Below are 16,134 nucleotides of genomic sequence, written 5' to 3'. Positions count from 1 at the left end.
ATCCGGGCATATTTTATAAATATCAAAATCATCATGAGCAACTTGATCAACAAGTGATTTCCCGGCACACGGATTCACCTTGGTCAAGTGATGCACAAATGGAATTACTTTCGTCATCACTTTTCTATATTTAGCTTGCAGGTAAGACAGTTCAGATCGAAGAAGCTGCACTTGATTTTCTCCACTCACCATCCCATCCCGAGCGACTTGCAGTTGGACATCTCTCGCATCAAGAACGTGCTTCAAACTTTGGACATTAGGAAGTCGATCATCAACAACAGTATAGATAAAACTTTGGTTCTGGCCACCACCTTTAAAGCGTCGCTTCATAACTTCCAGATCTGACTCCAACCGGCGGATTTTTACCATATCAAAATACGACCTTGCACCGAGCTTGAATTTTTGGCTGATAGTTTTTATCCGACCATGCTTGCAGAAAACACTCCTCTTTTTTCGGCAATTCCACTTAATTTATTTAAGAAGAAAACAAAAAATCAGTCACCAACGAGATAAATATAATAAGCCAGATTCGATTATTCACCTTATATCGGGATACGAGACGCACTATCATCAATTTGCACAATAGCCCACTACAAATTCAATTTCGTCCAAAATTGCCCCTTCTAAGACCTTCTAGAAGACAACAGGCTCCCAGGAATGACTATTGCGCGGAGACTAAAAACATGATCTTGGCACATCATACTATTAGTCTGGGGGGCTTGAAGACATACCCGCTGCTACCCAGGGTAAGCCCCACTCTGGGAAGGATGTAGATTAAGAAATTACCTAGGGTGTTACGTAGCCTGGGTAAAAGGAGATAAGAACAAAGAAGATATCGTTATATCATTTCCCTAAATAAGGGAGATCGTTACTAAAGATAGGGGGCAGAAAACGCGTGTGAAGACTAACCCTTCACGAAACATCATTATAAAAGGGGGAAAACCCTAATAGAAAAGGGATCCAACTTTTAGAAGAGAAAGACTAAACAAAACCACACACAAGATCTCTGAAATAACATTGGGATCTAAACATATTCTCGCCGGCGTACAAGGGAGAAAAACTCTTACCAACAGGAAATCGCTGTCCGATCCACCAAAACACCCCAAACTTACATACTAATCGGCTGTACAAATAGTTTTCAAATTCCAAGCCTACAAAGAAAAAAAAACGAATTCCACGCCCATTGGTAACAAGCAAAACACTTGAGTTAATATATAAATGAATTTTATCAGCAAAAATCCATGGACCTTTTTTGACCCATAACAGCCCCATACGTGACTGAGCAATAGACAGAACTGGTATCAATATAGTGCACAACAAGTTGAATTAGCACTAAAAAATTATACTTCCAAGTATTAAAAAAATAAAAAATAAAAAACAGACCAGTCCAGTAGTCCACTATTATGATCCTAATTAAACAAGCCATGACATTGACCAACATTAAGTTCACTAGTCAACACCTTTTGTTGCTTCTTTGGGACATATACTTTGAGTTCAAATTATCAGATGTTGCTCTGTTTGGATGCCAAAAGTTGCATGAATTTCGGGTGTATCTGACACTTCAAATTATCAGATGTTGCTCTGTTTGGATGCCAAAAGTTGCATGAATTTCGGTTGCATCTGATACTTCAAATTGTCAGACGTTGCTCTGAGGCTCTTGAAAACTGATGTATCTGTCTTTGTTGAGAATCTTCAAGCTGTGTTCATTGTAATACTATATAAAACCAAGACTAATGATCAGTTGTATTATCAAATAGATACCTTCTCCTCAAAAAGATGACAACGATAATAACCGAAGAGTTAACACCATCAGTCTTCATTCTACAAAAGACCAGCGAATCCTTTGTACAATTTGAGTCCAACATGCTCAGAGTGTATACATGAAGTTCCGGGAAAGCAACAAAGCAGAACCCAAAAAATCGACGAGCAGAGGCGGAGCCAGGATTTCACGTTGTGGGACTCAACCGTATTTAAGAGACATCATCGTAGGTGAGGTCATCTTCTTCTTATATAAAGATGGATTTCTTGGATATTTTCACATTTTTTCTTTTCTTCTTCGGTCTTTCCTTTATTTCCCCCGCTCTTTCTTTCTTAAGCTTGCCTTTCTATCATTCAAAATCTTAGCAAACCGTAAATATTTGTAGCAAAAAGGATGGCAAATGAGGTCTAAGTGTTCCTGTAAAGCAACTTCTGTAGCTTTTGAGTATACATTTTCTCTTTTTGTTCTACTATGAAGGATTTGTTCTACATCAGTTGTATCCTTTTTTTTTAGTAAAACAAGACTTTCAACATAACTACCAATAAGCCTGAACTTATGAAAACTCCAGATATAAACATTTTTACTATAAGTTCTTTTCTCGAAATCTTATATGAACATTTGGCCTTTGTTGGCCACCCGAATTTTGCCATTGTCATCAAAAATCATAGGGTTCACCATGCGAAATTCATCATCAAAGATATCATGCGGAATCTTAATCCATGATTCTTTAACGCCATATTCATTCATTAACCAAACCTCAAAAATCCCAGGCCACCATCGGTGCTCGGAACTCACATAAACGACAAGCTTTCCACCAAGGACAATAAGTTTACAATTACAACAGGACATGATTTTTGTATCGTTACAATAACTGGATGATGGGACTTCACAAAAACACTCATCTTTTAAACTAAAAGCAACACGTACCGTTGAATGATCTGTATCTTTCTTTTTATAAAACCAATGAAAAAGTCCATTAAGATAAACAACATGAGACGTATAATGAAACTCATAAGGACTATCGATGAACAGTTGCCTCCATGTATTACTTCTAAGACTATAAATAGACATACGAGTGGTAGTACCGGTAACCCGACGTCTACCCCAATCAGCAGGATCATCTGTACAATATTGAATGTAAGTGAGAGTAATAACCTTGTAATCATCGGTAATTGATTCATAACCAATTCCATGCGCATTGCAACTGCCTACAACGACGCCCTCCTGATCTCTCAGGTGAGGATAATAACCAGCTAATTGCGGCAATTACACGAATTCCCTAGTAGTTGGGTTAAAAACCACGAGTGTATGAAAACTACCCATGTTTTTACCTTCATGAGATACCAAGACAAGACCATCACAAGAACCTTGGAAAGTTATATAATGAAAATCCATTGGTTCAATGGGTAATTTAGTTGGTTTGAATATGTTAACTTTAAAAATATAGTGTTGAACTATTATTTTTCTAAGAATGGGAGGGGTATTAGTGATAATAGGATACATTTATAAATACCCCCCACATTCCTGTCTTTTATAACCTTTTGACACTATTTTTGTCAAAACACTTTTTTCTCCCATATTCTCTCAAAACACATACTACACACATATATCCTTACATATGCATATTAACATCAATTTCCTTATATTACATTTGGTATCAGAGCAAAATCAGTGTATTTGAATGACCCACAAGCTATTTCATGGCTGATTTTGTTTCTTTTTGTTGGAAATTCGTGTTTGCTATCGCCATGTTCTTCATACCGAGTTTATTCTCTTCCTTATGCATTACTTTCCTTTAAATCTTCAAATTTTTGACCATTTTAGTGTGTAATCTCTTTTAGATAAGTTTAGATCTCTTTTCTCTTGCTTAATATTCTGTTTTCTCCACAAAATAATCAAATTCGTCACTTAAATCTTCGTTTTTCATCTTATTTTGAGATACTCAGTACGTATGATACAAACTCGGTATTATCATACAAACTCAGTATTTTCTGACAAAAAGTACATCGTACCTGCATGGAATATTTTCTGACATCATCTTTTGTCACTATTCTCATACCGAATTTGTGTGCCTCTTCCACTTAAAGTGTGTGACTTTGCTCCGGAATGTTGATATCGAGTTTCTACAAACTCAGTACATACTTTTTCATTTATTGTTTGTGTTTTGTGTAGTGGTGTGATACAAGTATTTATACCGAGTTTCTCACAAACTCGGTACGTGTTCTCATTTTCTCACACAAGTTTGCTTACCGAGTTTCTCCAGATACTCAGTATTCATACCGAGTGTCTCCACATTTCTTTACGTTGATTGATTGTCATCAAAATTCTAATTCAAAATTGCAACCCATACAACACAAGACATTTTTACACGTGATCCCATTTTGAGAGAGCTTTTTTCATCCACGGTTACAAAACCTACTTTGGATCAAGAGAAACTTCATGAAGATATGATATGCTCGTGTTGTTTAACTACAATGAGTCGACCTCGTACCACTCCTTGCATTGCAAAGATTTACTCAACCAAACAACATGCTTTTAACAAATTCCATTTAATTGAGCTTGAGAATGAGACACTCAAATTGAAAAACAAAGAGCTCAAGTCGGCAAATGATCTTCTGCAAACAAAGATTACTCGGTTATGTGATCAACTAAGAAAAGCTCATTTCCAAATCACTGATCAAATCACCACAAGATTCATTCGAATGAACTTGTTTCGCTTGAAAAGATATCTCAACTTCGCAACGAATTACAAAACAAGTCCACTTTGTTTGTGAGTAAAGAGAGAAAATTTCAGAAGATAACCGAGCAACTTCAAGCCTATTCACGATCATTAGAAACACAACTTGCAACCCTGTCAACTCAACTGAATTCACAATCTCCTCTTAATCCCGATTCACTTTCTCCGAATCAACTCATAGAATTAAAAAACAACTATTTTCCCACCAAACCCAAAGTTCAATCAAGTGAGTTGAAACTAATCAGATATTCAATATCGGAACTTTTAAACCTTGCACCAAAACCATTACAACCACCACAAAAGACCAAATCAACTACTATCGAACCACCAAATAGATCTTCCTCACCACTTCAAAAGTTTGAACCAACCTTTTCGAAATCTGTGCTTAATTTCTCCAAGACACCTCTTCCTCGATACAACACTTGTAGAGTTGTTAAGGATTCTATCACTAAAACCGTTCGATTTAGAGATCAATATGGTTGGTTTTCACATATACCACAAAACTCCAAACCTCAAACTCCAACTCCCACCCTCAAATCACCATTGATTCCACAAAAACTAATTCTAAATGAAACACCATTGTGGAATTCAGTCTGTGTGGATCAAATTGACACAACTTACCAGTATTTTTCGAAAGTATGTAAGACTTTTGGACCCGTTCTCAAATGGGTTCCAAAAATTCTCTCAAAGTAAGTGCATGTCAAATGGCTTGTGCATATTTCTGTGTACAACCTGTACAAATCATGTTTAATTGAGACATTTCTTCATAATTAAACATTTTCATTCACCATTTATGCTATCAATCATTGTTGCATGATGAACACCGTATACATGTTCATCATGAGGGGGAGAAAAGCGTCAGAGATTGATTATCCTTTTGAGAGGGGGCATAATGAATTGCCCATCTGAGGGGGAGTACAATGCATAAGTTAATTCTTTCCCTATTTCCTTGCTCCGAAGATTATGCTCAACTTGAGGGAGAGCTAAATGACAAATATTTTTGGATCTATTAGTATGTTTTTATTGTACATTTTGAAAGGAGTGATTGATTGAGGGGGAGCAAGATTCAGAGAAGATTTTGTACATATGACAAGTTGAGGGGGAGTTAAAATGACAAATCATTTCCTTACCAAATTTTCACTCATTTACAAGTCAAGCTTCCAAACTTTACAACAAGCCAAGCTTCAGCATCTTATACCAAGCTTCCGCATTTTACCTGAAAACCCGAGTATTCGCCTACATAGAATGCTTGAGAATCGAACAAGTCAAAGTTGGGTGATGACGATGATGACAGAGAGAAAGCTTCAAGGTCACTCAACAACAAGATCCTTAACATAAATGGTCCACCAAGATATAAAGATCAAAGACGCTGCAACATTCACAATTCAACACCAATGGGGAGATTGTTATCTTTAAAAATATGGTGTTGAATTGTTATTTTTCTAAGAATGGAAGGGGTATTAGTGATAATAGGATACATGTATAAATACCCCCCACCTTCCTCTCTTTTGTAAGCATTTGACACTATTTTTATCCAAACACTCTTTTCTCCCATATTCTCTCAAAACACATATTACACACATATATCCTTACATATGCATATTAACATGAATTTCCTTATATTACAGAATATACAAGAATCATCATGATAAAAAGGGTTTGAATACAAAAACTCATCACGATGATTCTCGCTGAAGATGAGGTGATTACGTTTAAGGGTTTCTTGATGTGATTTTATAAATCTGGGGTTTGTAAGTAGGGATAGCCAACCCTTTGAAACGCACCTCAATCGGGCGATCGTTTTGGACGAAAGAAGGTGTAGAATTTGAGTAATGATATTTGATGGAATGATCATGCTGCTTTATGAATGTTTACTCGATCGAATCGAGGATGTGGGATATATAGATCGACTATGGTTAGACCAAGAAAACTTAAAAGAAACAGAACAAGGATAGAAATCGAACGTACAAGAGAGATTTGATCTAAGAGATAGACCCTTATTGCCAAGGATAATTATACCGGCTCCCCCCTCCTCTATTTATATTGGCATAGAGAAGGGGACATCCTAGTTAGTTTCCTAGTTTGTAACTTTCCTTGTATACCAAAACCGAACCTTGACTTGCAAGCCAAGTACAACCGATTTTCTTTCCATATACTAGATTATTATTACAAACAATAATATCTTAAATTACTAATTCTACATTATTATTATGAATTTGCTAATAATTTCTACATAGATTAACATGGATTTGGTATGGTTAATGTACTTATTGACTTACTGTAGGTTAGTATATTTATTGCGCTGACAAATCGAAGGTATTGGGCTGGGCTGATAGCTAGATTTTTTTTAATTGGTTTATAATTTTATACGAAGGAAATGAAACGTAAGTTCTGTATATATTGTATATTTTTGTCCCATATAGCCGAGTTTGCCATAAGTAACTTATTGATTAGTCTTATGCTGAAATTCAGACTTTTCCAAAGCTGGCAATTAGCCAATTACCTAAAGTAAATTCTGCGTTGTCAATGTTGACATTTGATAATTTGATTAAAATCGTCTTCAAGTAATGAAATTCTTTTAGAGTTCCTTTTCATTTTCAAGTCATAGCCTAATTTGTTTTTAAAATTTATAAAAACGACTTTAATAAATATAACAAACGACTTCTAAATTTGGACATTGCAAAATTTTCTGGTTGCATCCCTACTGAAACTCATGGTTGAAGCTTTTTTCTTCAGAAAATTAGCATCCCGAGAACAAAACAAATTGCATTTTGAATTGAAGCTTTTTACTTGATACCTGCTAAATAAATAAAATGAAAGTATACATTATATAAATATATATATTGTTGGTAGAGCATACTTTTGATCTAAACCATTGAAAATAATTAACAAATACAATCCTAATTTAAACTAAAAGTCAAACTATAAACATGGTAAATTATTATATATAGCAATACAACTAGCAATGCAAGTATAAAGAAAAAAAAAGGGGCATACAACTAAATAAGGACACAACTGAACAATTTTAAATTTTGAAAATGAAAACATTAACATAGTATGTTTTAAACTTTGTTAAATATAACCATACAACTATAAAAAAAAAAAGGCACGACACAAATAGTTTTAAGGTTTCATTAGGCCTTGTCAAAAACTTATAAAATTTAACATTTTGATATCTTTTTTAAAAGACACGGCACAAACAATTTATGCACAAATAATTAACATTATATAATACAATTGGGCATGGCATGACACAAACAGTTGAAGTTCTTACTTGGCAAGTTGGGCATTCCGAACCTTCATGTTCCAACTTGAGGGGGAGTATTGAAAATATGAGTTATTTATCTCCATATATTACTCTTTTATTGTGTTTATTTCTTTCCTTAGTTATAGGCAAGTCGTAAGCCTATAGATATATGTCTCATTGTATTTTGGTAAAAATATAATAAGAAGAATAATTGAACATTCTGTCTTTATTATCAAGATCATTAACAATGGAGGATATTCATGTATTATCAACTTTATATTTTATTTTACACTAATTATGATAGTCTTATATTTTATCTTTTATATTCTAACAATGTCGTACAACTTTTAAAAACCATAAACTTCTAAGATAGTACACATGCAAATGACATTGTTCGTCATTATATATATATATATTAACATAGTTCACAAGTGTACATATATCATATGAATTGCGTTCACATTAGAACATATAATACTTGTTCACATGTAAACACAAATATGATATATGTACACTTGTGAACTATGTTAAAAAAAATATATATATACACACTTATGAACAAGATATTCACATGTATATCAACAAAAAAGTTTGTATACTTGTTCACATGTAAATGCAATTCATATAACATACGTACACTTGTGAACTTTGTTAAAAAAATATATACACACTTGTGAACAAGGTTTTTCACATGTGTACCAACCAAAAAGTTCAAAAATTTTATATAACTTTTAAAAACAATAAACTTTTTAATTATTATATATGTAAACATAACCATTCACATATGTATCAACAAAAAGATACCTTTAAGCCTAAAAATGGACCAAAAGGTAAGTTGGATCAAATAAAAAAGATTGACTACTTCCTTTAGTAATCTACTTTTATTTATTTCAACTTATTAAAATATATTTTATATTTAAAAATTGCCAACATTTGTTGTGTTAGGTCGAGTTTTGACTATAAACTGGAGCACTCCAGCTGCATCTGGAGAACATGAAGAATTGTCCGAAATATTAGAAGTCTAGTTGCATTGTACAGTTAAGCAACTGATGACTTCCTCCAGTTGAGATCTGAAGACTTAAATCTGAAGACCTTCCAGTTGAAGTCGAAGACAACAAGTGGAAGAAAGGAAATGGCAATGGCAGCGAAGCCCAGTTGACATTTCACCAGATCAATCAACTGGAGATCCTTCAGTGTAAATGCCTTTACAAAGCTTTACACTGATTACGAGGAGGACCTTTTACTCTACATCCTTTTAACCGGACAATAATCTTGTTTGTGGATAAAAGTAGAAAGATGTAGAGTGGTTGAATAAAGTAACCTTTTGTCTTACTTTATTTAGCACACACAAAAGATTATATACTAATACTTTTGTGTGCTGTCAATCATATTTGTACCTTGAAGTTGAGATCCCAATGCTCATACTTTGACTATAAATAGAGGTCCTTGCCCAAGCAGTTCAACAACTTTGCAAACTCATACATTCTGCAATATTGGTGAACTTGTGCAATATTCTCTCAATCGCAAAAAGGAACACTTCACAACTTTAAGTGTTTCGATTGTCAGGAGAATTTCCAAGTATAGATCAATTGTATTTCATAGGTTGTTAGGATATTTACATTTTTGTATTATCTTGATTCCGCAACAACCTTGTATTTTATTTAACAATCAATAAATAAAATACGCTTGAAAAATACATATTGTCTCATCGATATAATTACTTGTCACTTATATCTATTGCATTGTATTTACTTATTTACATTTGTCACCTTAATAAGTAAACCTCCAGATTACCTGGTACACAATCACTCTAAACTGGTCTCGTCCAGATTAAGTCATTGTGTTGCAAAGTACTCTCACCATAGACATAGAGGTGTCTTCAGCACCCATCTAGCAATAGTTGGGACTTACAAGTGGTATTAGAGCGGGCAGGTTGAATTGTTTCAATTCTATAACCTAGGTCTGCTTCGATGGCTGCTGAAGGTGAGAATGGTTCTGGCCCAAATGAATCTACTCCTAATGTTACAACTCCTTTAAATACTAACCCTCCTCCTCCTCCTACTCCTGGAGCAAACCACGTCCATGTACATTAATCCAACACTCCAGTACCTAAATTCGATGGGAATGGTGAGACCTTTGGTAGATGGAAAGCTAGAATGCTCTTGCATTTTGGTGGGATAGAGAGGTATATGTTGAAAATCCTTAAGGATGGACCATATATACCCATGTCCAGTGGTGTTAGCCCTCTTCTTGACCCTACTGGGAGAAGAGGTACCAGGGAAAAGTCTGAGGAACATTGGTCAAACGAGGATCGCAGGCTGGTTGATCTTGATACCAGACTAAAAAACATGATCCTTGCTGCTGTCCCTGACGAATTAATTCCAACACTTGTGCTGTTTCCCAGTGCTAAATCTATGTGGGATGAATTAGTTCTCCAGTTTGAAGGAGGAAATGACACCATTGTCACCAGAAAGGTTCCTCTTAACAAGAAGTATGAATCCTTCTTTGCTCTTCCCAATAAAAGTTTAACTGGTACTTACACCAGATTTACTAGCCTAATTAATCAACTTAGAAGCTTGGGAGTGAAGAAGGATAAGGATATTTTTCTTGAGAAATTCTGTGATGTTTTGCCATCCAAATGGGCACACATGGTTCTTGTCTTAAGACAAGGTAAGACCTTGCACAGCCATACTCTTGCTTCCCTTTATGGAGCCTTCAGATTCACTGAAGATAATGATGCTGCAAGAATATTGGCTGAGCAAGATGCTTTAAACCATGCTCAGAGTTCCAAGGTTGCCAACCTTACTGGGAAACCTTGTGCTGCTTTAATATCTGCTGAGAATGTCCAGTTACATTCTATGAAGGAGATGTTAAACAACTTATTGAACTCTGGCCTAACCACAAATCTAAGTAATGGTTGTGAGGAAACTGACGATGATGATCTGGTAGCCATGATTGCTAAAACCTTTAACAGGTTCAAGCATAAATCTAATCGATTTAATGGGTCCAATAATGCTTCCAGTTCAAATTCTCTGGATAAGGCCAATCTTATCTGCTACAAATGTGGTAAGAAAGGTCATTTCATGAAGGAATGCAGATCTAGTCAGATGAACAACCAAACTGGTCCTGTTGTCCCAAATTTTGTTAAAACTGATGATTATAAGGCCAAATACAAGAAACTTAAGGCCCAAATTGCTCTCATGTCTCTTGAACAAGAAAAAGAGAGAGAAAAGAACAAGTGCATGATGGCTCAAACTGAAGGAAAATGGGAACTCTCTGATGATTCATCTGATGATGAAGAAGAGATTAGAGATGTGTGTTTCATGGCATTAGAAAATCAACAACCAGTGGTGAAAGATGATGTTGTTTCTGGAAGATGGGTGGACATCATTTTAAAGAAGGTAAGAGATTATGATGTTGAATTGGATACAGAATTAAAACTGGATATTGCTGAATCATTAAATGACGATCTGTTATTTATTGAAACTATGAGAACTGACTGTGAAAGATACTTGGAAACTGTTTTAATTGAGTTCAACAACATGAAAGGTCAAATTAACGATTTGCAAAGTGTCCAGTTGGCTCTCAAGGAGTCAGATTTGAAAAATGAGTCATTGGAAAGAGATAACCAAAAACTAAAATTTGATCTTGAAAAGGAACACATGGTTATCAATTCTTGGGTACAAGCATCTGGTAAAAATTATGACGCTTTTTCAAAAACCATTGATGCTCAAAAAACCGCCTGGAAATCTGGTGATCTTCAGATGGCAGCTGTTTTACCCACAATTCACCAAATGCCAGAATCAGTTAGAGTTGAGACTCCTTATGACTCCTCTAACATTGCCAAATCTGAATCCATTGAGACCACCCCTGTTGAGGTCAAAACTGGAGCCAAGAAGGCTAAAGCTCCATTTAAAAGGGAAACTGGTGATAATCCTTTACCTCAAAAGTCCAAAGAGCCCAAAACTCCAAAGACTCAAAATTTTGCTGAACCCAAGTCCAAGGTCCAGCAGCCTGAAGAAAACAACTTTTTGTTAAAACTGGAAAGTCAAATCCAAAATTTGTCTAGGCAAGTACAAAGTTGTACTGCCAGAATAAAAAATCTGGAAGGAGCTTCGTCTTCTTCAGTTGAAAAAACAAGTTGTTAAAACTCCTCCATTGAAGCAAAAGCAAAAACAAAATCAATCTGCTCAAAAAGGAGCAAAATCTGGAATAAAAAAGGGGGATGTTGTTGTTCCCATCAAACCAATTGTTTTTACTCCTGAAGCTGGAAATAATCCTCCAGTTCCAGCCTCCAGTTCCAACCCAAGTAAATCTGTTGAGACTTCTCAAGAGAAGTCTGATGGACCCATCAAGAAAAGATGGGTTCACAAAAATAACTAATTATCTACTTGGATGTGCAGGGCGATTGAAAGAAGAATATCTGGTATCTGGACAGCGCTGCTGGCCGGACTATGACCGGATGTAAGCCCCTACTGGAAGAGTTCACTGTCCAAGATGGACCGACAGTGACATTTGGTAATGATGGAAGTGGGAAAACTGAAGGATATGGTGTCATTGACAATGGACAGGTCCAGTTCACTAAAGTTGCATTTGTTAATGGTTTGAAATATAACCTAATAAGTGTCAGTCAACTTTGTGACGATGGATATAAGGTGTTGTTCGATATTGCTCAAGGCACCATATTTAACAAAGATTGGAAAGTGGTGATGATTGCACCAAGAAAAGGGAATGTGTACATAATGGACATGGAACCAGCTCCAAAAGAGCATTGTTTCTATGCTAAGGCAAATGAGGACACCAACTGGCTGTGGCATAAAAGGTTATCCCACCTTAATTTCAAAAATATCAATAAGTTGTCAAGAAAATAACTGGTGGATGGGATACCTTTAATTTCCTTTAAAAAGGAGAAGCCATGTCCAGGATGTGAGATGGGCAAGAAGAAAAGGGCCAGTTTCAAGACCAGGCAAAACTTCAGTATCACTGAACCTCTTCACATGCTTCATATGGATCTTTTTGGTCCAGTGAATGTTCAAACTAAAGCTGGTAAAAGATACACTTTAGTTGTTATTGATGAATACACCAGGTATTGTTGGGTGGTATTTATCAGATCAAAAAGTGATGCACCTTGTGAAGTTATCTCTCTCATCAAGAGAATTGAGCTCAAGTATACCAAGAAAGTTTGTCAGTTGCGAAGTGATAATGGAACTGAATTCATCAACAAAGAATTGGAATCATTCTGCACTGACACTGACATTTCTCAGAACTTCTCATCAGCTTGTTCTCCAGAGCAAAATGGTGTGGTTGAAAGAAAGAATCGCACATTAATTGAAGCTGCCAAAAGTATGTTATCTGAATCAGGTCTTCCCACCTGTTTTTGGGCTGAAGCTGTGGCAACTGCTTGCCATACCCAAAATCGGTCAGTATATGTCAAGAGACATAGGAAGACTGCCTATGAAGTCCTCAGGAATCGCAAACCAAATATTGGATATTTTCATGTATGTGGTTGTCCAGTTTTTATCTTAAATGATTCTAGTCAGTTAGGAAAGTTTGATGCAAAGGCTGATGAGGGTGTTTTCGTGGGGTATTCAGATATTAGAAAAGCCTATAGAGTTTATAATTATAGACTCCAAAAGGTACATGAGACAATTCATGTCACATTCAATGAATCTAATGAAGCAATCAATAAAAGACCAAGCCTTGATTTATCTCCAGTTGTCCCAGTTGATTTTGGTGTATCTGATCAAGTTCATCAATCAGTCAATACACCAAGAGATGTTTCCAGTCATTAGGACTTGGAACCAGTTTTACTAAAGAAAAGCTCCAGCGACACTTCATTCTATCCCTCCATCAGTTTCAATGTACCACAGAAACTGGTGATTGGATCAGATGTTCGTGCCACAACAACGTCAGAACCAGTTCAGACTTCTCCAATTCCTCAAAATATGCCTTTATTTGAAGATAATCATGTCAACACGCCAGTTGACACTGATGAAGAAGTTGAAGTAGTTTGGGCTGATCCTTCTTCAGTTGCCACAACTGTTGAAGATCGTCAGGTGTCTTGCACTGATGTTGTACAAAATCAACCTAGTCAATACACTAAATGGACAGTTGCTCATCCCATTGAGCAAATTATTGGAAATCCAGATAGTGGGGTTCAGACTAGAAGAGCCACAAGTGAACAATGCTTGAACGTCACCTTTTTATCACTGATTGAACGGAAGAAGATTGACGAGGCTTTGGCAGATCCAAGCTGGGTTGAGGCTATGCAAGAAGAACTTAACCAGTTCGAAAGGAACAATGTTTTGGAACTTGTTCCTTGTCCTCCAGGGTTAAAAAAGGAACCCATTGGAACGAGGTGGGTCTACCGAAACAAGATGGATGAAGATGGCAATGTTATCAGGAACAAAGCAAGATTAGTTGCCAAGGGCTATTGTCAAGTAGAAGGTGTTGATTTTGATGAAACTTTTGCTCCAGTTGCAAGACTTGAAGCCATTAGAATTTTCTTGGCTTATGCTGCTCTTTTGCAATTTAAGGTCTTCCAGATGGATGTCAAAAGTGCGTTCCTAAATGGAACGTTGGAAGAAGAAGTGTATGTTCAGCAAACACCAGGGTTCTTGAATGAAAAGCATCCTCACTGGGTATACAGACTTAACAAAGCATTGTATGGTCTTCGTCAAGCCCCAAGAGCCTGGTATGACACACTGACCAAACATCTTATCAAAAATGGTTTTGAAAGAGGGGCAATTGATAGTACCTTGTTCATCTTAAAGGAAAAAGGTAATATCTTGCTGGTACAAATTTATGTTAATGACATTATTTTTGGCTCGACTGATGATGCAATGTGTGAGAAATTTTCAAAAATCATGTCAAAAGAATATGAAATGAGTTTAATGGGTGAATTAACATTTTTATTAGGCCTACAAATTAAACAAACCATGGAAGGTATATTTATTAACCAAGAAAAATATGTCAGAGATTTGTTAAGAAAATACAAATATGATTCAATCCCATCTAAAAACACACCTATTGCAGCACCCTTAAATTTGGATTCTGACCCAAATGGAAAATCAGTGGATCAAAAAGAGTATCGTGGAATGGTTGGTTCACTGATGTATTTAACTGCCAGTCGGCCAGATATAATGTTTGCAACATGTTTATGTGCCAGATTTCAGGCTAACCCTAAAGAGTCACATTTTCATGCTGTTAAGCGCATCTTTAGGTACCTGAAAGGGTGTCCTAGCCTTGGACTTTGGTATCCCAAAGGCTCAGGGTTAGATCTGATGGGTTATTCAGATTCAGATCACGCAGGTTGTAAGATTGATAGAAAGTCTACAACTGGAGGTTGTCACTTCCTAGGGGGAAAACTGGTGAGTTGGACAAGCAAGAAGCAGACTTCGGTCTCAATGTCAACTCCTGAGGCAGAATACATTTCTGCGGCCAGTTGCTGTGCCCAGATTCTTTGGATCAAAAACCAGTTGCTCGACCATGGTATGAAATATACCAGAACCCCAATCTTTTGTGACAACACCAGTGCAATTGCAATATCTCACAACCCGGTGATGCACTCCAAGACAAAACATATTGACATCAGGTATCATTTTATTCGAGATCATGTTATGAAAGGAGATATTGAAATTCATTTCATTCCCACTGACAAACAATTAGCTGATGTGTTTACAAAACCTCTTGATGAAAAAACTTTTAAACATCTCATCAGCGAATTGGGAATGTTAAATCCTTGAATTGGGTTCTTCATTCTAGGGGGAATAGACTCAAAATGTTTTTATGACCAAAACTTATTTTTGTTCAAAATGCATCTGGGGAATTCTCCAGGTGAAACTGACTAAAATTTGTTTCTTTTGTTGTTTAAAATTTTGCAACTGGAAAATCTTTCCAGTTGAAACTGGCACCGGACACTCTCCAGTGTACATGTTTGGTCTTATCTCAAACTGGTGGTCAACCAGATTGTCATAACGGTAAGTATACTTGGTCAATACTTGTGACACGTGATGGTACTCAAGTGTCTAAACCTACTCCCAACCATCACTTGACGTGTCAAAACCATTTTGATAAAAGGAATGCAGGTTTTATGGGGATTGTTGCAGGTAGTGGGCACGTGGGAATACCAGCCATCATAGCATTTAATGCTTGATGAGATGGTATTAATTATTTTTGAATTTCAAATTTTCTAAAAATCTTTTAAAACACAATTTTGAAAATTTGGGGATTGAAAATCTTTTCGTATATATTTTGGTATTATTATATTACCTATATATACCCCCACCCAAACATTTCTCTCATTTACTTCGCACATTCATTCCCTTCATTTACTCTTCCAATCATACAAAATTCTAGATCCCTTTCTCTCTTTCTTCTTTAAGTCCAAAA

At 36.0% G+C, this 16,134-nt stretch overlaps 1 protein-coding gene across 1 annotated transcript; it reads right to left on the bottom strand.

Annotated features, from left to right (window-relative positions):
- Positions 1–2,365: 2,365 nt before the first annotated feature.
- On the bottom strand, positions 2,366–3,082 carry LOC122587464 (F-box protein At3g07870-like). The gene is made up of 2 exons (XM_043759649.1): positions 3,079–3,082; positions 2,366–2,880 (listed from the first exon to the last, which is right to left on the bottom strand). The coding sequence occupies exons 1-2, from the start codon at positions 3,080–3,082 to the stop codon at positions 2,366–2,368; spliced, it is 519 nt and encodes a 172-aa protein (XP_043615584.1).
- Between the last annotated feature and the right edge of the window lie 13,052 nt (positions 3,083–16,134).

Source organism: Erigeron canadensis, chromosome 1, assembly GCF_010389155.1.
Source record: "Erigeron canadensis isolate Cc75 chromosome 1, C_canadensis_v1, whole genome shotgun sequence".
In the NCBI taxonomy this organism is placed as follows: domain Eukaryota; kingdom Viridiplantae; phylum Streptophyta; class Magnoliopsida; order Asterales; family Asteraceae; genus Erigeron; species Erigeron canadensis.
This window is presented reverse-complemented; position numbering and strand designations above follow the sequence as displayed.